The sequence below is a fragment of the Chlamydotis macqueenii genome, chromosome 9, assembly GCF_036417535.1.
Source record: "Chlamydotis macqueenii isolate bChlMac1 chromosome 9, bChlMac1.mat, whole genome shotgun sequence".
Classification (NCBI taxonomy): Eukaryota; Metazoa; Chordata; class Aves; order Otidiformes; family Otididae; genus Chlamydotis; species Chlamydotis macqueenii.
Genome location: NC_141564.1, coordinates 17235695 through 17257624, shown reverse-complemented (window position 1 = coordinate 17257624; position 21930 = coordinate 17235695). Strand labels below are relative to the sequence as shown.

Below are 21930 nucleotides of genomic sequence, written 5' to 3'. Positions count from 1 at the left end.
TCTTCAAAGAGAATGTAGGTTCCTGTGTCAGGGGAATAGATAGCTTATCCCAGATGTTCGGGGCCTGCAACCACAAGCATCTGCCACCCGTTGCGAATCGTAGCTCCAGGCAGTTCAAAAATTAGCAGACTGGTTTCAACGAAGTGCGTATTTGCAGTCTGCCCTGGAAAGAAGTGAGCATAAACACACGGGTGCCAAATTCTGAACACATTTATACAAGGGTAGCAACTAATGGGCTGCTTTGCTGAGATGTATTTGGCCAGTCAAATCTACCGCAGAGGTCAGCGGTGGCCCCAGTTCAGAGAGTCCAGACCTGCGGGGCTGGCGGGCAGCCCCAGCCTCCCTGGGCAGCGCTTGGTGCACAGCCCGCTGCGCTTTGGGACACGCTGGCCAGGCTTCCAGCAGCCTCTTAGCATGCAAACTGCAGGCACAGACACAGCTCGCCATCTGAGACACTTAAACTCACAGATGCAAAGCTGAAGAGGGGTCCAGACAAATACTGATGTAGCATTTCTCACCAGCCTTTCTACGCGCAGCACAGCTGGGTTATGTTTTACCACCAGGCTCAGATCTGCTTCTCTTTTAAAACTACTCAAGGGACTTGGACTCAAGGCTTGTCACAGGCAGTTTATTCTGGGCACAGACTGTAAGGTGAGGTAAGAAAGTCACTGACCAAGTAACACAGAGAATGATACTCCCTGGCACAAGGACTCTGCAGAAGTGTTGCAGAGCCCATGGCCAGGTAGTCAATGGGACAAGAGAAGCCGATCCGCAAGCAGAGCTCAAAGTTCACAGCAGTGAGATAATCCTGGCACACAGGAGTACCCCTCGCTGAAGTTTTCTAAGCGAATTCCGCTCACCAGTAATTGCATTATTAAGTGTGATGAATTATATTTCTGGTTTTCAGTTCTTATTACTGGAGAAGTTTCAGATGGCTATAGGAACCAGGGCTGGCATGTGGGACAGAAAAGAATCCATCAAGTGATGCGACTGCAGTGTTGAGCTTAAGGGCAGCACACGTGCTCTTCCAGGGCAAGGTCTCCAAGGAAGGCATGTTCTCATCTATCTCCTCCTGCTTTTCCTCCAGCCCTAGCAGTATCACCTTTTATCTCCAGCACGCTGCAGAGAGCCACCTCTCATCCCAGAGAGAGTCAGCAGAAGGCAATGAAAAGCAAGGGGAGGAAGGGCTGGGTGTGGGCAGCGCAGCCTGCCCGCTGCTCCGCAAGCTATCCCCTCCCTTGGCACCTACACCAGCCACTCCTGCACAAACCCCCAGGGAGGACCCTGGAGGCAGCTGACAAAAACCATCTGGGTGAAGAAATAACACTGCTTCCAGCTATGCAGCAAGTCCACCCCATGAAGAGGTAGAAGCTGTTCAATTTCCTCCCCTGACCATATTGTCTGGCCACACAATACCACAAAGGCCGTGACACATGGGATCTTGGAGAGATCAGACCACATTTCTGACCGTAACCAATAACAAAACCAACGTGCAGTGGGTTGTATGATAAACCTCAAGGCAACAGTACTCCTTATGCACCTGCTAACAAAGATGTTGCTTAGGCAGAAGGAAGTAGCCAGGCTACATGCATGCACATTTGCAGTGGTCACAGGTAAATACGAATTGGCAGCTGTCTCCAGCTTCTGGAGGGCCGCCAAGGTGACCTTGTGGATTAAGGAGTTTGATCATCCCCCTCTTCTCCTTCTTTAAAAAGCCCTGAAGGAGCCATCTCTCATTGTCATTACACCTAATAAAAATCTGTTTTATTCATTTAAAATTGTCAAAACATACTTTGTAAAAGTAATGCGATGTTCCAAGTCCACTCATTCCAACATACACACAACTTGCTTAGTGAAAGGAAATCTGTTTAGGAGATATAGACACACAGAGGTAAGAGATTTTTCTGGTCTTCATGCTGGAAAGGACTAGAGATAAACACGTGCCTTTAAGAAACCCCAGCCTCCTCACACAGATTGAAAACAAACATTTCTGTGTGGAAACTTGCACTTTTTACTGGAGTCTTTGTCCAAAACCTATATTTAATGCAGGTTTGCAGAGATGGACCTGCTCTGGCACGGAGTTTCTGTCGATGGAGGAATAAAATCTCTTCTCCCTCCTCCTCGTGGCCAGAAGTTTCATGCACCAGAGCGAGGGAATGCCTACAGGAGTTTTGGAGGATCAGGGAACAGCTCGCACTGAGTGTTGGTGGACCTGCGAGCAAAAGCCAGGAAAGCACGTAACATACAGAGACTGCCTAGACCCTGCCAGCCCCAGGCCGTGCCCAGGAGCACTGAGCCAGCCACCGCGAGCCCCGAGGCAGTGGCAGGAGCACTGATAAAGACAAAGCTCACACGCTGGCTCCATCTGCCATCTTGCAAATCAACCACCTGGGAAAAAATTGCAGAACAGAGCACTTAGTTTATTAGACAGTAACGACAGCATCAACATATACAGGCTGGTCTATCAATCCTAATTTAAGGAAAGCTAATTAAGTGCAGTTTCTCTCTGCACAGCTTAAGGAAGACTAATTAAAGCAGACAAGCATATCTGCAGAGCAGTTAGGCTTTCTACCTTTAACAGGACCTGAAATAAATGGCTAGTGCAGCAGTAGAGGTAAGATAAGTAGCCTGTTGGTGAGCTGGAATTACCGTCATGGCAATTAAAGCGTTCACAGATCACAGGACTGCGACAGCAGTTTGTTTTCCTTTGTGCAAATATGTACATCTACGCAAATGTGTTCACAAGAATCAGCAGAGAGAATACTGCACAGTTGGTGCTACAAGGTTTGGTACAATATATAAGTTGATATATATCTATCAATATATCAATTCTGAACCAGCTAAACGGTTCAGAATTCAACATATCAGTTAGCTTAGCCATAAAATATAAACACCTACGACACAAAGAAGAGTCCCAGCAGTCAGGGCTCCACGTTCACTCAAGAGGAAGGCTCCTTGGATCAAGATGAAGCATTGCACTGGTAAGCCATGGGCTCAGGCTGTATTACAGGCAAGGTTTCTGGCATGGCCACTTGTCAGGCAAAGTTTGGGTGTTACCAGCGTGATTTTCTGTAAAAGCAGCTGGTGTTGCCAATGGGGAAAAGCGCCAGTTTGTACACAGTAGACAAAGCAGCACCCAATACAACTGGATGGTCTTCCCAGCCAGGAGCATGCAGATGAGTCAGCTCACCAGTGGAGACATGGAGCCCAGATTTTCACAACTCTAACAAATGCCAACAACCATGAAATAACTGCTCAGAGAACTGCATGTATCCACTAGAGCATCAGAAAACTCTCAGTGAAGCAAGATGAGGTCCTCACCAGCTGAAGTGACCATTCGTTGGAAGCAGAGTCCTAAAGAAGGAACCACAAGCTGGCTATTCAGGAACCAGGGAAAGCAGAGATGGAAAAATGACATCCCAGGCACTGGGAGCAGAAGTCAGCTGGGCGCCTAACTGCATTCACGCTCCTGCATGCCACAGATCACCACCCCTCCTGGCCCTGGCCACAACCATCACCAGCTGAAGTTACTTGGATTGAAGCCCCAACTTTCCCATTTGCCTGAAGGCGGACTGCTCAGGGCTGAGGTCATGCGCAGAATTTAAACTGCCAAGTCTCACGAGAGAAAGAGAGCTGGGTGTCTCTGCAAGCAAACCAGAGCACCTAAGGAAGGAGCTGAGCAGGGAACCACCAAAGGTCTCCCAACAGGAGACCCAGGCAAAGGGGCTCCAATAGAACTAAGGTGCCTGAACTTGGTTACCTTATTTACCTCTCCATCCTGACTCTCTCCCAAGGGCAACTTTCAGACTGAGGCAGTTTCCTGCAATGTTTACTGGTCATTCATGAAAACCAACACATCCAAAATAACTACAAAAGAGAACAAAGAACACATGCCACCCACTAGCATGGAAAAAAGTGGCTGGAACTTGCTGCCTGTGAATTCCCAGCACACAAACACTGCATGACTGAAGGTTCAAGCAGTGGCTACGCACATGATGACCATCCTGCCCTGGCTCAGTGGTCACGGCCCGCAGTCCCTCCAGTCATCCAATAGCTCCTGAAGCACCAAACTAAATATTTTGCAGAAGCATTGGCAGACTGCTGCTAACAGGTGAGACAGTAATGACCATCATTTTGTTTATTAAAATGCAGGCAGTGCAAGCCTTCTCTAAACTTCAGTGTGTCAGTGCTAAGACATTTACAGTACGAGTGACTGCATGTCTAGACACTTGCAATGCATTTACATTCTTCTAAGGACTCCTTAGATTGTCCTGTTCTCTCCACTTTGTGAGTACATACAATAGCCCGGTGGGAGTGAAAGCTCAGCCTCCTGGTTTACCCTTATTAACTCCAGCTGAAAGCTGGCATTTTAAAATAAAGTACAGCAGAGGCACTTTCAGAATCTTTAAGTTCTCAGGTCATTTCTAAGACCCTGCTGAGCTCCATCTTGGAAAAGTTAAACAGACATCATTTCTCAGAGCTGGAAACAGTTGTTTTAATTTGGGAACAGGCATTTTAGAGCTGTCAACTCACTCCAGTGAACGCTACTAACATTTTTTCACACAACAGTCCAATTGTTATGGCAACCACAAAAATCAATCTCATTCTTCAATCACAAGTAAACCCAACTCGACCACAGAGTCTGCACAGGTTCGTTATAAAGCGCCAATAAGCATGGACCAATTCCACTGATGTTCATCACTCAAATGGGATGAAGTACTCTTTCTCTGAGAGAAATGTCAGAGAACAATCAGTGCCTGAACATTTTAGAGACTGAAACATCCCACTCCTAAAGACAACTATTATGTGTAATGTCTACCACATTTGTCACACTTGATGCTGGCAGATTTTAGTTACAACTCCAGAGTGGCTCCTTCCAAGACAGATTCTTAAAAGGACTATATTAAAAAAAAATATGCATGCGATAGAAGTACCCTGCCAAATGTCTGAAGGTACTCTGAATGCCCCACATTGACGAAGATGCCTGACACTTCACAAAACTCTTTTTGCATGTTGCATAAATGTCAGAACAAAATGAAATTATAAAAATCACTGGAAGCAAAAACTGCCTCCTCCAAACACTAATTGTTAGAAGCCCCACAAAAATCCAGCACAACATAAAATGCACTGAAAGCTCAACTTTCTACATCAAGCCAGTACTGTTCTTTTTAATTTCTCTATGTTTATGCTTTAGCTAATGTCCTGTTCTGCTTCAGAAAACAGACCTTGGTCCAAGAGAGCGACTGACAATGAATCCTGATGTATTACACATCCACAAAAATAAACATTTACATTTTCAACAAGGACTCCTCGCTGGATTGCTGAACCAGAATCAATTATTCCTTCTATATATTTATGGCCTCCGAGTAAGGAGGAAGATGGAAAAAAGAGCACTGCAGTCGTGTAACATACCTAAATGGCTTGAAAAGCCAACATATATATAAACGAGATCAGAGTCTCGCAGAGACCAGTACCAGCAGTATTTCCTACAAGTCATGCTGTAATTGTGCCACAAATATAATGAGGTCTCTGCACCACCACCATCCCACGCAAAAAGGTGGAGTGTAATTGAAAATGCACTTGCATTATATAAACTACTTTAATCATAGATGCACAGAGCTAGAAATGGAAGAGACATTAGGTCATCCAACCCCCATAGGTCAGAGCTGGACTACTCATGACAATACATTTGCAAGGACTTTCTCCAGCATAGTATTAAGCATCTTTAGTGATGGAGTTTCCAATACCTTCTTTAGCACTCTTAAGTTATAGTCTATTTTAGGTTGGACAGGAAAGGTTTCCTCTTTGTTTTACCTTACTTGGCCTCATAACACCCCCTTCTATCCTCCCTCCACCTTAAATGATTCTCATTTTTTCATTTTGGTCCACATATTTTCACTATCAACTACTGTATCTTTTACAAACTTCAGTGTTGGCAAATATACATTGAACAATTAATCCTTCCTTGTAAATCAATCCCTCATCTCCCAGAATATTTTTTTTAGCCTTTTCCAGACTGCCCCACTTCTAATCCATGTTGTGATACCTCCAGTACAACACTGCCTCATACGCCTGCATATGTGCCATCTATATCATGATTTTATTTTCTTTTTTTTTTCTTTTTAGTGAGTGAGGATCTGAGAATAACCTGAGAACAAGGATTCAATCACCCCAAAACTTCAGGGCAGATGGACAGGTCAAAGCATGCTTCAGACCACTCCATCAGAACGGGGCCATGAGGAATGTTGTTCCTTGTGACGACCAGCCTGCCCTAGCGATCAGTGATCAGCCCTGAAATACCCCAGTGGGGATATACTGCCCCACCTCCTGAAGAAGTTCTGGGTTTCTTCATCCACAGCACCAGAGACAGATACCCGGGTTGCCAACGGGACTTGGATGCTTAATTTCCCATCTACCCCCGTGCTATCTGACCTGTAGAGAGAAATGTACCAGCAAAGCACTGTGATATCAAGGCAAGTGGCAGTATTTGGCACACCTGAACTGGATCACTTAACTTACACAAACATGAGAGGATAGGGCACTTTCTTCTGTTCATCAAAAGCCCACCTTGTGATCCAGTGGAACCCAGTAACAAATGGACATGTTCTCAAACTGATTTAACAGAGGGAAATGGGAATAAAATCTTATTCTCTCCATAAAATAGGCAGCCAGGCAGGAACAAGACTGTATGTATAACAACCTAGTCAAAAAAGTTATTACTGCTTTCCTCAACTAAACAGATTCTTAACTAAGCAAGCTTAGTTTTGATGGCCTACAAGATCATAACACAATAATCCTGTCCAACTACCCACCACCAATTCCACTTGAAGCTGTACTTCCAAAGACCACACGTGCCTTCCTGCAAGGAGAAACACCAGTGAAGTTGCCAGTGTGTCTGGGTACACCAGCCACTGGTAACAGCAGCATCTGGGAGCAAAGACCATGCATCATGTGCAAAACAGTGTCACCACAATTGCTGTAGCTATAGTGTAGTAGAAAATGTTATGAAAACAGAGAGAAGGACCTAAAGAAGCCAACCAGAAGCAAGGAGCTGAATCACATCACTCTGACAGGAGTACTGTATTTACTCAGAGTTTACTTACTCAGCTAATGGGTGAAGATGGAGCTAACATGAGCTCTCCTCACTGATCCAAGAAAAGTATCAATCTGCAGACTGTCTGGATAGCAGAAGTATCCAGAGCTGGTACAGCCATCATCACCACCTTCTGGAATCAATCCTTTTAGAGAGGGACTAGATCTGATATCTTTAGACACCACTGAGTAATCCTTTGTATGCCCATGAAGAACATTAAATCAGTCACAGAACAGCTCAGTGAGAGGGCAGAGATCATAATCTGGCCCTGTTTGTGTGTCTACTGCACACCAAGATAACAGTCAGGACTGTGGCAATGTTGCTTATATATTTTCTAAACAAGTCATTTCTCAGTTTCCATCAGAAACGAGAGCATTTTTACATATCCTATTATAGCTGAGTAAGTCTTGCTCTAGTTAACACTAGCTTTTTGTAGTGGAAAATCTCCAGGAAACAAGCTATTTAATGATGTTTTATCTGACTTGCACTCATTTCTAACTAAAGTCGTCCACCTGCCTTGAACAGACATCTGTTTCAGAGGCTGACCACTTTCCTCCAACACCCCTTGCACAGCTCACCGCTGCCATTTTTACCATCACCTCTAATTTTACCAGCCAATAATCTCCTTGGGCATCTACAGCAAAAAGCATGCTGTCAAACCTTTACTAAAAGCACTGCTAATCCCCGTTATCAGCTGTAAAACTCCTCAAGAAAGAAATAAATAGCGGACAGAACTGCAGTGGAGCTACTGTCCCGCTGCCAGTGCTTTACAGTTACAAACAGTGCTAAGACCAGAGCTTCCCTCCACAGTGGACACAGAGACACAGCAGAGCACCTCCACCCCTTCCTCCCTTATCAACCAAATGAAGGATGCTGCTTTTCTGAATGGGCAGTCAAAATTACAATTTAGCCTTCAGTAACTCAGATAGCTTTAGGCCAGTTGCAATCAAGGTCACATGCTGAAATACCAAGATGGAAATTTTAGCTGAAAGCTTCATTGCACTCTTAGAGCTCTTTGCCTGCAAGAGCAAAGTTCATTAACTCATTAACTCCACTCTGCAAGGGAAGTAAGTGAGCATTAATTGTCTCCTGCCAATGCAGTGAATCCTCACTGTCTCCCCATCTGATGCCCTCCAGGCCTTTTAGCAGCAGTAATACTCATGCTCCTCATGGGAGGAATGGACAGTTGTGCTGCCATTCTGAGGAACCTCAGCAGAAAAATGGGCTGATGAGAATCTCACGAAGCTCAAAGGGAAAAGCAAAGTCCTGCACCTGAGGAGGGATAGCCTCGTGCACCAGTACAGGCTGGAGACCAACTAGGTGGAAAGCAGCTTGGCAGAAAAGGACCTGGGGTCCTAATGGAAAACAAGTTGAACGTGAACCAATAACGTGTCCTTGTAGCAAAGGCAGCCAACAGCCTCCCGGGCTGCATTAAGAAGAGCGTTACCAGCAGGTCAAGAGACGCAATCCTTCCCCTCTGTTTAGCACTAGTGAGACCATAGGTGGAGTGCTGTGTCCAGTTCTGGACTCCACAGTACCGGAAGAGATCAACATACTGGTGCAAGTTTGCTGAAGGCCCTCAATGATGATTAAGGAATTGGAGCATCTGACCTACAAGGAGAGGCCGAGAGAGCTGGGATTGTTCAGCCTCGAGAAGAGAAGGCTAGGCAGGGAGATCTTAGCAATGTGAAGATATACCTGATAGTAGGGAGTAAAGAAGAGAAAGCCAGACTCTTCTCAGTGGTATTAAGCACTAAGACAAAAGGCAATGGGCAAAAAAATACAGGAGATTCCATGTAAAGGTAAAAAACCCCCACCTTTTTACTCTACGAGTGATTGAACCCCAGAACACATTGTTCACAGGAGTTGTAAAACGTCCATCTTCGGAGACATCCAAAATCCAGCTGGACACAGCCCTGAGCAGCTTGCTCTAGTTGACCCTGCTATGAGCAAGGAGGTTGGAGTAGATGATCTCCAGAGGTGCCTTCCAACCTCAGCCATTTGGTGCTTCTCAGGAGTTCAGAGCTGCTCAGCTCAAGTCAGTCAGTTTCTGCTCCTCCGACCACATCCATCTTGTAGATATTTCAGAGTTTCTTGCCACAGCACCCTTTCTCTGCTCTGTATTTTTAGCTCATTGTTTTGTATTTTGCCAGCTGAGAAACTGCAGTTTGTAATTTTACCTTCAGCTTCATATTTCTTCTTAAAAGTGAATACAATGTCCTGTTTATAATAATAAAATCACTAGTTGGCAGGATGACATCAAATGGAAAAAGAGAAAGCAACTGGAAAATTTAGAGCAAGCAATTTTGAGTGCCAAGTTTCACATTTGTAATAGTCCAGCGGAGGTCAACAGGCTCACTTATTATTAGGCAAATGGTAAAGAAATAGATATCCTCAAGTTCTTCCATGTTAGACTATATAAACCATCTCTACTTGAACAGGCTGTAGCGCTTTCCAAAAGAGTGATGTTATACATTTTCCACAGTAACACCAACAATGGGAGACAAGCAAAAGGCAGAACTGCTTTGCAAAGAACGGCCTTTTTTCTCTCTCCAATATTTAGGGTTTTGTTTCCCACTATGATTGGACTTTCCTGGCTTTAGTTTCTTGTCCCAGTTAAGCAGTAAAGGAAACAAAAAGATATGAATGAAATTAGAAACATTTGGAATGAGTCTTAGAAATAGCTTTTGGGTTTCTTAGATTCCTGGCTACATCTCTTCAAACAGCCGCCTCCTCCAGCCCCCATCCCCTGCACCCACCTCTGAAATTTGCATTTCCTCCTCTGCCCTGACCCCTCTCCTGTTCAGGGGCTATATTTTGTCCCACACCATTGAAACACTACATGCAAAGCAAAGCAAACGAGGAAATGAAAATTACATGTTGAAACACTGAAAAAGACCGGAAAATGGTTGAAACTTTGCACCCATCACAATTTGTCTCTATGACACTAATCCTCCAATGTTTCTCTAAAAGCAGAAACAAACACTTCTCAAACTTCTAATGACAAAAAAAAACCAGTTCCAGTTAACCTGAATAATGAAATGAGAACTCTGGTCCTATCTGTATTATCACATTTAAAGTCTCTGGAAGGGAAGTTTCCTCAACCACACGACTCTGATACTTATGAAACTTCATGCTCTCTATAAAACACAACTGCAGTATGCAATGCCAACTCCCAATACTTGCCTGGTGCTTTTCATTAGAAGTTTCTGGTGCTTTTTACAAACAAGTAAGCTGGGAGTACCTGTGAAATACCTGCCTAGTTTTACAAAGAGATAAACCCATGCAGGTAAAAAGCAGATGTCCATAGCAAAACTGTGTGCTAGTGGCAGAGCAAAGAGTTAAATCAGGTAAAAGATTTCAAAGTCATCCACGAGGTTTGGATCTTTCTTGCCTTAAGCAATATTAAAATATTATGTAAACTTTTCTTTGTGAGGCATTACTGGAGAAATGAGGAAAAAAAAAAAGATTTCTTGGAAGCAATTCTGCACAGGCTATGTAGGTGAGATCACAGTTGCTATCCAAACAGACTATGCATGGCAAGAACAGGCTTCCTGTAAAACTGAAAGACTTGCAGGAAGATCAAGGAACATATTTACAAGATGGCATGGACAAAATATCCTTCCCTCCTCTTGCCCAGCCTCAGCAGCTTGGTGAAACACATTGTCTCACTTTCATCTAAAACCACACTCACAAACACCTCCGGTGCAGAACCTCTTACCTCTGTGCTCTATTCACTGACTCACAGAGTCGACCACACTCAGGATGCTGGTTAGAAGAATACAGGTTGCCTTTCGAGGAGGAAAGGGTCATTTCCCATAGTGAAACGAAACAAGGAGAGGTTATCTCAGGAAGAGGAAACACCAGAAAACCCAAGACTCCACTCAGGTCTTGACTCCGAATCCCAAAAGCTTAACGCATGATACTAGAAAATTTACAGAGCTGTCTTGCAAAGCAGAGGATTTACTAGAGATGACAGTATTTTGAGTCAAACTCTAGTATGTGGTTACTCTAGTCAAGTGAACCATGTGTAAACTGAATCAGGATGAGCTATTTAGACGTGCTAACACGGATGTTTCAGGAGAAAAGATGAGTCTTTATTTCACTGCAATTTATCTTACATTGTACTCTCAGAGTACTGTACAATACCTGAGGAGACTGACAGATCAACACGCGCAAAGTAGAGCAAAGATGGGCACTCACAGAGGCAGGGGCTGTTGAACATGGTGTGAGCTCCCCTGGAAAATGAGGCACAACTCCCGTGTGTGCCCAGACCAGATACCCAGGGTCAGGCGTCTTCCTCTGGATGCCAGCCTGGGCCAGAGTGTACCAGCTATTTGCACCACACTGCAGACCACAACGCACTCATTGCTGACAACATGAAAGTTAATATTTAATATCAAGTTAAAGGTGAGCTACCCTGGGACTTGTCAAGAACAATCTCTCAAGGTGTGATGTGTGAGACCAGAAGAGACAGCAGCCAGGTCTCCAATTGCAGGACTCCACTCAGCTACAACTCATGCTACATTTACTAATAAAACTCATCTTTTCCTGGGCAGACAAAACTCTCACTGTGAGGAAACAAAAAAGAAGACTCATTTGTATTTTACTTTCCATAACTAGAAGTCTCATGCTATCTCCATATGCTTTTAGACCACAGACTAGTTAGTCAGTGGTGTGGCAGTTGACATTAAAAGGATTAGTAAATTAAGCCTAAATAATTGTCTTAAAAACCTTGACTGTTAAATGTTTATATTTGAGAGGATCAAAAGGAAATTTACTTTGTAGTGTGCACTGTGGTTGGGAAGGGGCAGAGAGGGATTTAAATGGCTTAACTGAGAACTGTTATCACCTTGATAAGTCCCAGTGTAATAATTCAGCAATAAAAGCAAGAAATGCACTTGGAATTTGTTTCCAAAACTGACTGTCTGACTGGAGACAAGTCAAGCTCTTTATTTGCTTGAAAGAACTTGGTCAGAAGAAACAGAGAATGCTACTGAAATGTAGTCAAAAATATAAAAATAAGCACTTTCCACAGTGACTTCTGAACTGCAGCATTCAGTATCTTTTTTTTTTTTAGAACTACTCAAAGTCTACAGTCTGGATCTGGCATCGGAGTGTGACCGCTAGTCAACCAGAGGGTGGCTCTCCCCTGAATTATTCCATTGTATGGCGAAGCTGAAGCAGTAAGGAGATTGCAGGCTACAGTGGAAGATTAGGTCCAAAGTAACATCTGGAGTCCAGGTACAGATACAAACAGCTACAGTTTACCAGCTTATCCACTAAAATTGCTAGTGGCCGTGCCAGTAATGCAGATAAACTAAGAGGAAGATGAGCTTGCTACATATATGCAGGTGCTTGTGCCAGTGCAGTGTCTTGAGGAACCAGGCTCATGGGGTTGTTTCACATCAACAATACACAAGAAAGCAATGACTCTGCCCACAGAGACAGGATGCTCTAGCACAAGCAAGCAGGAGGAGTAATGCATTTATTGCTTTGATTTCTTGCACCTTCCTCTATTGCAAAGTGAGGCTCTGAACAAATTACTTTTCTTTTGTCTTTAAATATTTTCTAGTAAAGACATCTCTGAAATCTGACACTTTGAAGCCTAGCAAATCCACTGGTTGTGGGTAGACCAGCAATGTCAGAGTATCAACCACCCAACAGATTATGGAGTTCCCGAAAGCTGGTGGGAGCATCACTAAGTTACAGGGAAAGGTAACGTGAGGTGGAAGGTGGACAGCACGGAGTTGCCAGGCTGCAGGGGCCGACTGCATTTGCCAGCTGCTAACCTGATCAAGCACCATCATAAACTCCGCATGACACCAGTTCTTCAAAACAGACCGAAATGTCGAGACTAGACAGGAAAACGCAGGACAGTCTCTACCTGTGCTTAAGTTTCAAAGTAACAATGTCCAAGATCATTTGATCGGCCAGGCATTCAGAAAATCTCTGCTATAAAACTACCACTAAAATACGTAATACATTCCAGACAAAAACATAAAGCTTTCAGATTAGGTGCCAAACACCAAATTTTCAGTTTTCAATAGTTCTTTTGAGAAAAAGCCTCTTTGTCTCACAAAATACTTCTCCATATAACTGATCTTCTGGGTTTGTAGGTACTTTCAAAAGCAGTTTCTTTCCATGCTAGCACAGGTAACGTGTAACACAGTACATGTAATAAAGTCAGTGCCTTTTCAAAGTGTGATGGAAGTAAAACAAAAGAAGATAACCCTGCACCAACCCAAGGAGGAGTGTCAGACCGTGCTTTTTGTTGTTACCTTAAATCTCTTCTTTTGGCCAGCTCTTCTGGCGAAATAACCCAGGGCAGGCTCTGGGGAAGACATTCCAGGGCCTCAGGGGAAAAGTCGGAGAAATCCACACCGTACTCTGTCAGGATCCCTTCCGTTTCCGGCTCAATCTCCCCAGCCTGCCCAAGACTTTTGGCCAACTGCCTGCAAAAAGAAAGAAAGGGATGCTTTTTTAAAGTGTATAATTACTGTTGTCATGTTGTTACTGTTCCTGCAGAGAGGCTGCTGAGCCCTCAAACACACTCTTTCACCCATTCACTTCTCCCTGAGTTTTGGCAGAGGACTTATCAGGAATTCAGACAATACCATGACTTATGTCTGCTGGAGATGTAAAACACTAGACAGACAGTACCCTGGCCTGTTTCGTGCATCTCATTTTAAGGAGATGTTTTATATTATTAGCTTTTTGCAGAGGCAAGAAAGTGTCACATTTAAAAAACAAACAATCAAACAAAAAAAAAAACATTCAATGGTGATAAGAAGAGCACAGCACTCCACATGGGCAGCTCTAGCTCTACACATGGCTGGTTCCCTTGAGATCCTCCTTCCTCTCCTCACTACTGAAAAACACAAACCACTCACCACTATCCGAAATGGAGAATAGGTTCCCACCAGACCCCAGACAGCTCTGCAGAAGACAGGTCCTGGGGAGCTTCGCACACTGCTCTCCATCCCAAAGGAGACGCACCTCTGCCTGAGCAAACTGATGCCCAATGAAGACATCATAGGGCGTGAGGAGCCCTTTCTGCCTTCCTTACAGGAGTTAGACACACAGATGTGCCCACAGATCACCTTTCCAACCATTTTGCAGGCTCTTTCCAGGACCTAAACATTCCCAGGAGTTTGTCCCTCCTCTCCTAGCTAAGCAGAAGCCTCTGAACCAGGAGCTAACTGGAGAGGATCTAGAAGCAAGCAATAAGCAGGGGAAACTGTCCCCTAAATGCCAATAGCCCTTGATGAAATATTCTGCATATGTGTGGATGAGGCTGCTGCTCAATCATGCTTGGAGAAAGTTTCCATCTGCTCCAGTGCAAAGCCCAGCATGTGTTCGTCCAAGAGCTCTGGTGTCAAACAGGTGTTTGTCTCTGGACACAGCACGCAAACTGGAAATCCAAAGGGCTGGGACATTTGTTCCCTTCCCACCTGGTTACAAATAAGACATGAGAACCTATGTCCTACGGTGGCCCCCCTTGTCCCCCTTCTCATCCCCAGATTGCTCTACAGTACACAGAGGTTTGTTTGTTTGTTTTTTTTAATATACGGTCATTAGGGCGAATGGCACATCAGAGCCACTAGAGATAATGGTCCTGACCCAAGAAAATTGCAACTGAAATTAAGGCAAATCCATCAAAATATGACACAAAAGAGAGGGGTAATAACACAGTGCAAAAACAGCCACTCTAATAAGTGGTTTTTTCCACTGCATAAAATACACAATCATTATATTGATCCTTCTGCTTTAATTCCAATGAGTGAGAAGAGGCACTAATTACTTTCCTAAATTGGGGCCAAAACAGTGCACTTGTCATTTGGACAAGCAAGATGCTCTCAGGGCTTCAAATGTGCCATAAACCCACAGAACAAACCCAGTCTGCGCAGCGCAAGCAAGCCCATCTTCTTTATGGGAGCACCGCTATCTCCCCTCACAACAGGAAGGGCTGCGGAATAAACGTGTCACACGGCGTAACATGCTGGAAAGGATCGTGTGCGTCGTGGCACGGTAAATAGTAGAGTTCACATTGCCTAGCTTTAAAATAAAAAATGAAAACAAGGATAAAATATATTTCCCTTCATTGTTTCAATTTTATGTACAAACTATATCGCAGAAATATGTGCACGTTTGGCACCAAGGCTGAGTTCTCCGTTCCTGCAGCTTGGTCCCAGCCTGATCCTTATTTTAATGTAAATACATGAGGCATCAGTTTTATCTCCCTCTCTCTCAGCAGTAACAATAAACCAGAGAAACCACCGCTTCATTTCTAACAATCTAGTGCGGAGCTGGGAGACTGAGCAAGGATGAGCCTCTGGGTCTGCAGGTCCACCACTGGCATCAAGGATGGACAAAAAAAAAGATGGAGAGGATATGTTGCCCTACCAAAAAGGAATGACAAGGGTTTGAGATCTCCCTTCTCTTGGGAGGGCAGAGCTGGGAAGTGCACCAGGAAGGTGGCTGGACATCGGCACGACAAGTCATGGAAAGCACCTCTGGATGCCAGCGTGCTTTCCAGCTCAGTCTTGAAACCCATGTTCTCTTGATCCGTTTACTGAAATTAGATTACGAACCGTAAGGGGTTTACCCAGAGGTTTGATATAGGACTAATATTTTTTTAATAGTAATTAACATTTGATTTACAGCGTTCCAGGGAACATTTCCCAAGTACCTTGAAATAAAAAGTGTACAACTGACTTTAATTGGGGCCATGTTACAGTCACGCAGACACGATGACTTGCATCAGAGCAAAATCTGACAGGACAGCATGTGATCAAAGGTAACGCATACAGGATCACTGACGGCCCTGGAGTAACAGCCAGGCTGTAAAATCACTCACAGGGCTCCGCGGCCACCAAGGGTAGCAAGAATAGTTCAAGAGGCTTATAAACAACAACAGGCACAGGGCCCAGCGGCAGTCAGACGTTCACCCCCTCAGAGTCATGGCGTCTGTGACACTCCGTGCTTGCGTGTGTCTCTTTTTTTCTAAATGTCAAAAGGTAAAAAAAAAAAAAAAATGTAGACGTAAACATTTATTTTCTGTGACGTTGATGGAGGAGCACTAGAGCATGCTGGAGGGTTCCTTGAATACCCTCGGACTGATGTCAGACACGGTGACAGTGTGCACGAATGCGTGTTGCAGTCAGGGCGCTGGGCAGCACGCGGTACAGGATATTCCTCCAAAACAGGATCATTGAACTGCTCCGAGCTGCAGACTCACCAGAGCCTGACCTCTCCTGCGTGCGCGCCTGGGACAGAGCTACACTCATGCTGTCATCTTCCCCTTCATGGTGACACTGGTCACATCTCCTTGGTCACCCATTTCTACAAACATTCAAGTCCTCTCCACTCCCCAGACTCAGCTGAAGCTGGCCCACGTGTTCAAGGGTTACATGATAAGAACTCTCCAAAAAGACAAAGTATAATTACATAAGGCTTGTTTCCTTTGGAAAGCCGGGCAGGCTCCCAAATGGGAGTGAATAACTTCCATAGAGACTTAACAACCTTACTCAATTTCTCCCGGAGTAGACTTGTCCACAGTCATCCTACATGGAGGGTTTCTTGCAGCAGCAGCAGAACATCCTACACATCAACTAGTCACTGCTCCTAAAGGAAGCTTGTACAGGAGCAGGAGAGGAGACAGCAAGGAAGACCACCCAGTTGCTCCCAGTGCCCAGGGCCTGGAGCTCACAGGCAGACCTGCACGGGCTTGATAAAGCCCCAGGATCCCAGTGGAGATGGTGAGATGTCTGCAGGGCTGAGCATCACGGGGACAAAGAGCTGTGTCATGGGAACCCCCAGTGCCTCAGAGCACAGCCCAGCCCCACTCCACACCACAGAGCTGCCTCCATCCAGCTGCCGGGCCACCCGCCATCAGAGCACAGGAGCAGCATGCCAGAGATTAAAGGAATTCAAGCCACTTGGATGATTTTGGAAAGAGCGTCAAGTGAAAAAACATCCCGCAATGATTCGTTTTATTGCAAATGCCGTGACAAATCTTGTCACCTTGACAGACCAATATCTAAGGCCTCGAGCTAGAATAGCCACAAGCCCTGCGTGACGCAGAGGGAATCGACGATTTCACATTTTACTACTAGCTGTTGGGGGTTTTTTAACAGTCTCATCATCATCGGGGGGGGGGGGGGGGGGGGGGTGGGCAAAAGAAAAAGATTCCACCTTATCCATCTCCAAAATTATGGAGATGTCTGGACTAACTCTCCAAACAGTCTTAGACTCCACCACTGAAAAAAGGTCCCCAGAAAATAACCGTATGTAGCAGTACTTGTAATATTTATCTGTAAAAGGAGAGTATTTCGGAGCTATTTTGCTTTATTTGCTACCTGAGGCAGGTACAGCTAAACAGCATCTCACTGCCACGGTAAAATCACTTCACATGCAAAAGGGAGCACAGCAGCACACCGGCAGGGCATCACGAGTGGGACATAGAGACATTCCTTCCTCCGTGCTCCTTCCCAGCCCGGTCTGGGTGACAGGGTGGCCTTCAGAGGGGACAGTGTCTCACTGGTGACCACCAGGTGGCAATCACGACACAGAAACGCACCCCCCTCCCCAAGTGGGCCTCCAAGGGACTGTCAAGTGGCCCTGTGCAGGTGGCCGCCCTGGGTGGCCAGTGCCACCGCCAAACTCTTGGCCAGGGCATCCCACTGCTCCAGCCACACGTCGCCACTCTGAAGACCAGAATATGCTGTGAACTGGGCTTGGAAACCTAGCACTGAACTTCCCAAGGGGAAAGGAAAGCTGAAAGGTGCACACCTAACCTGGGGGAGTTCAGCTGCAGGATGGAGTGTACCTGGAAACACCCAAAGCATCCAGGGGAAACGACTGCCAACTACGGAGGGAGTTTCCCTTTCATACTTCCCCAGTGATGACCTACAGGCTCTTTAGTCCAGACACCATCAAAACCATGGTGGTGCTGCCAAAGGGGTATCATGAGGTCTGTGGGCAGAACTCAGGGGTGCACAAGAAAGTTCAAAAAACCAAGCATGCAATGAGCTGCAGATCACCTGCTCTTCTCTCCTTCAAGCAGGCCACGACTAGCAACACGGCTTATAAACAAGCTTATAAACCACCCCAAAAGCAAACAGGAACTTTTGGGACCTTCAAGAGGTTTCCTTGTCTTTCAGTGTTTAAACAAGGATGTATTTATAGTTAAAAACAAAATGGGTCACCAAGGTTTTATGCTCCCATCTCCACAAGGCACTTACTGAAGTGCAACCTAGTCCCAGAGGAAGCAGCTATGTATGAAGAAAATAATGGACGTTTTCTTTCCCGACAACACCCTTTACATCTTGGAAACTACCAAAACAGTCAGATGAGAATATACAATGCTGTCAGAAGCACAGATTAAAGATACACACGTTAGCCAATGAAAAAAGACAAGAGCCCATCCTCCTAATTTCCCCCATTTCTGCTGAAAAGGGGGGTTGTTCATGACAAGAAGCCAAGCAGTACAATCGCCCTCCAGTCTTTTCTCTCTTGGAGTCAAAGAAGACAAAGAAAAACCCTGCCAATAAGAAATTTAGTCATAGTGAAGTTCACGGTACAGCCAGCCCCTAGTTAAGTGGGGCTCAAAGGGAGGCCACTTGAGTTCATGCACTGTAGTTTAGCTAGGAAATACTGAGTGACTTAACGGCTCATGTGGCTCTCAAGGAGTACACGTGAAACTTGCTATTACTGGGCACACAAAGCAGCCACAACTGATAACGAACTCAAACTCATGGAAATAGGGACTTCAGTTTAGTTTACTTTAGTTCTAGGGCTGGCAGATCTGTGCCAACGTATTTACTCTTAAAAAAAAATAAGTTTTATGTAAGTTTTAACCTTTACCAGGAGTTTGAGATGAGGATTCCAAAACCCACTGTGCCGACACACTATGACAGTTCTGCAACCCCATCTGAACAGTTTTGCAAGGGGAAGAGAAAAGTGGGGCTTTCTGCCCAACTCCCACAACTTCAGATGTTCCAGGTTACATTCAGATCTCCATCCCCTGTAAAATTTGACCACAGCATTGCTGTAAGTCAGAGTTACCCACTCTGGATCACCAGCCAAACCAGGACTGCTCACTGAATAGATTTCTCAACGTCCACCATTTCTTACTGAGACCCACTCTCTAGGAAGCAGCACGGCCACTCCAGGTGGGTGTTTGGCACACTGCGGCTATTCCCAAGAAAGAGTGAAAATGCTGAAAACTACAGCGTCTTCATCAAGGAGAGGCAAAATGAGCTTGCAATTTGGATCCAGTCCAGTATAGGTCATTTGTGTAGCCCTGGCTTAAAATCTCCCCCTTCATGGCAGTGCCTGCAATTTGAACTCTGGACAGCAATGGCTTTACAGTTGCTCCTGAAATCTACAGAGCGCAACACCCTTCTCACCTGCTTCAGGAGCGAATGAAACTTCTCTTGATTTCTAGTATCCTTCCTTGAAGCAATGCAGATTTAAAACCACAAAAATCTTCTTTCTACTTCTTATCAGCAAAGGCTTAAAAACAAAAGATGAGCCTCACAGCTACTGATCATCTTCCTCTGGCAGACATGAAATGCCTACACACTGTGTATTACTCTTACACAAAGGAAGGAAGGATTGAAAGGCTGCTAGCACCTCATGGTGCTTGTGCTGGTCATGCTAACTACCTCTGTGTGCTCCCTCTAGACTGCAAGCTCTTCTGAGCAGAGACCTTATGCTCATTAATACTGTGATGTGCCAGCACACTGAAGTAAGCGCCAAAAGAAACTAACATTATGTAGCCATGAGATTAACTAATGATGAGCTATATCCTTAGCCTCATCACATTTTAACCACCAAATGCCAGAGGGATACAAGACAAGTATCTTGTTAACGGATTTCTGTATCTATCACATGCATTAAATTAAGTGAGATCAAGAACTCCAACTGGAAATCTCGGTCATCTCCACTTCCAATGGCAAACACGTACCCTGTTGCAAAGTTGCTGTCTTCCTTCCAGTCCACTATGCGACAGATGAAGAGCATGTTTGAATAGTCCTCAGGCCTGGTCACAAAGTCTGGAGGGCAATCAGTCAAAGACACATAGGCCCTGGGCACCCTGTGGTCCACAGGTGAGAACATGGCACATCTCCTGAAGAGCTCACTGTTCTTGTCTGCCAGAAGCTTGATGAAGCCTGTAGCTGCTCGGGAATGTTTCTTTTCCAAAATATAGACCACCTGGAAGGGGCAAAGGTTTCTACAGTCAATACCTTCAGAGAAACTTATTTTCTTTAACAGAGTAGGGATACACAGAGGCTTAGCAGAATATCTGGAAAAATCACAAGGCCTATATCATGTTTTCCCTGTGTGTGTATGTGTGTTTGCGCATTTTTTTACTGAGTACCTATTTACAATGTATTTTCCTTGCCATCTTGCTCATGGCTATAGAAGAGCTAAGTGCCTTCCAAGTGCTAGCTCTCCACAGCAATTTTCTTGATTACAGAACAAAACCAGACAAGAAGCAGATGCTTCCAAATGCAGGGAATCAGCCACAACATACAAGCAGCTCCTGTAAAATCTTTCATTTGTATCATCGGCCTGTGATTTCAACCTTCAGCGCAGAACAGGCCAGTCCAAAAACAGTGCCGCTGGCGGATCCAACGCTAACCACAGGAAAGGATGTGCTGTGGGGAATTTGGCCGTTCTCCTCTCTGTGCTTTCTGAAGTTAGGGGTTATTTTACCTTTATACAAGATGGCTTTGAAAAGAATAATAAATTACAATATCACTAAATAATTGTTCCAGAGAGGTGTTCATCCAGGCTGTATTTTTGTAGACCATAATAAATCATTGGATAACAGAAATATTATAGTTGATTTCCTTATACAGAAGAGTCCTTCCAGAAGATTTCAGGACCTGCACCTCTGTGCAATTCTGAGCACTGGAATTGCCACGCTGGATGAGACCAGGGGCAGCCCAGCCCACAACAGGGACCAGAATCAGAGGGTGCAAGGGAAAGCACAAGACATGGAAGAGACCTGACCCAGCCTGACCCAGTAGTCCTTTTCTGGTCTCAACATCTAGAGATTGACTCAAATCTTGAACCAACAGCACTAGCAGCTTTTCCAAAGACTGTAAGAATTAATTCTGACAACTTTGGATATCCTGACACTTGTCTTAGTATCCAATCTTTTTTCTGAATCTTGCTAAGTAATTTTGCATAACAAAGAGAATTTAAACTAGGGTAACTGGGAAAAAATAACAAGACACTTGATTTTTATCAGATGGGACAATTATTCTCTTTGAAATGAGGAATGAGACTCAAAGATCAACAGATGGAGACTACAGGGAGGCCAGGACTGGTCTGCTTCAGCCTTTGGGAGCACACACGTGCTCACTTGTCACTCTCCAGCGAGTTACCTTGGCTGTCCTTTGAAGAAACTCATCTGGGAGGAGCCTAGGATCATTCACCTTGGTTCCATCATCTTGCTTTGCTCTGTGCACACCACTGAACCCAACAGCCTTTGCTGCAAACAAACACACACAACAGTTACTGTAGCACATTTCCATCACGAATTTGTGTTGGGCCTCTGCTGCAAACTACAACACAAGGTGTGTGTAGTAGACTCATTTGAAAGGAAAAAGATCTCTCAAGTGTAAGAGCAGTGAAGCATGAAGCAATTATTATTTCTCCAGGCTACCACAGAAAGCAGATATATCTTCACTTACCATGCAGATCTGCTGAAAAACAACAAAAAAATCAAAATAAATTCCAACCTGACAAGCAGAACTATACCAGCCATAATAAACAAAATGGTGGAAAACACATTCTGTCTATTAAATACCAAAAACTAC

The 21930-nt window shown here is 44.8% G+C and overlaps 1 protein-coding gene across 2 annotated transcripts in view; it reads right to left on the bottom strand.

The window, feature by feature from the left end:
* The window catches only part of DIS3L2 (DIS3 like 3'-5' exoribonuclease 2), a 191717-nt gene that overhangs the window by 96327 nt on the left and 73460 nt on the right, over nt 1-21930 (bottom strand). For both annotated transcript variants that reach the window (XM_086754853.1, XM_086754854.1), the window contains exons 8-10: nt 21496-21602; nt 20067-20314; nt 13375-13548 (exon numbers count right to left, since the gene is read on the bottom strand). In XM_086754853.1, coding sequence (XP_086610979.1) covers nt 13375-13548; nt 20067-20314; nt 21496-21602 — 529 coding nt within the window. The remainder of the gene's footprint in view (nt 1-13374; nt 13549-20066; nt 20315-21495; nt 21603-21930) is intronic.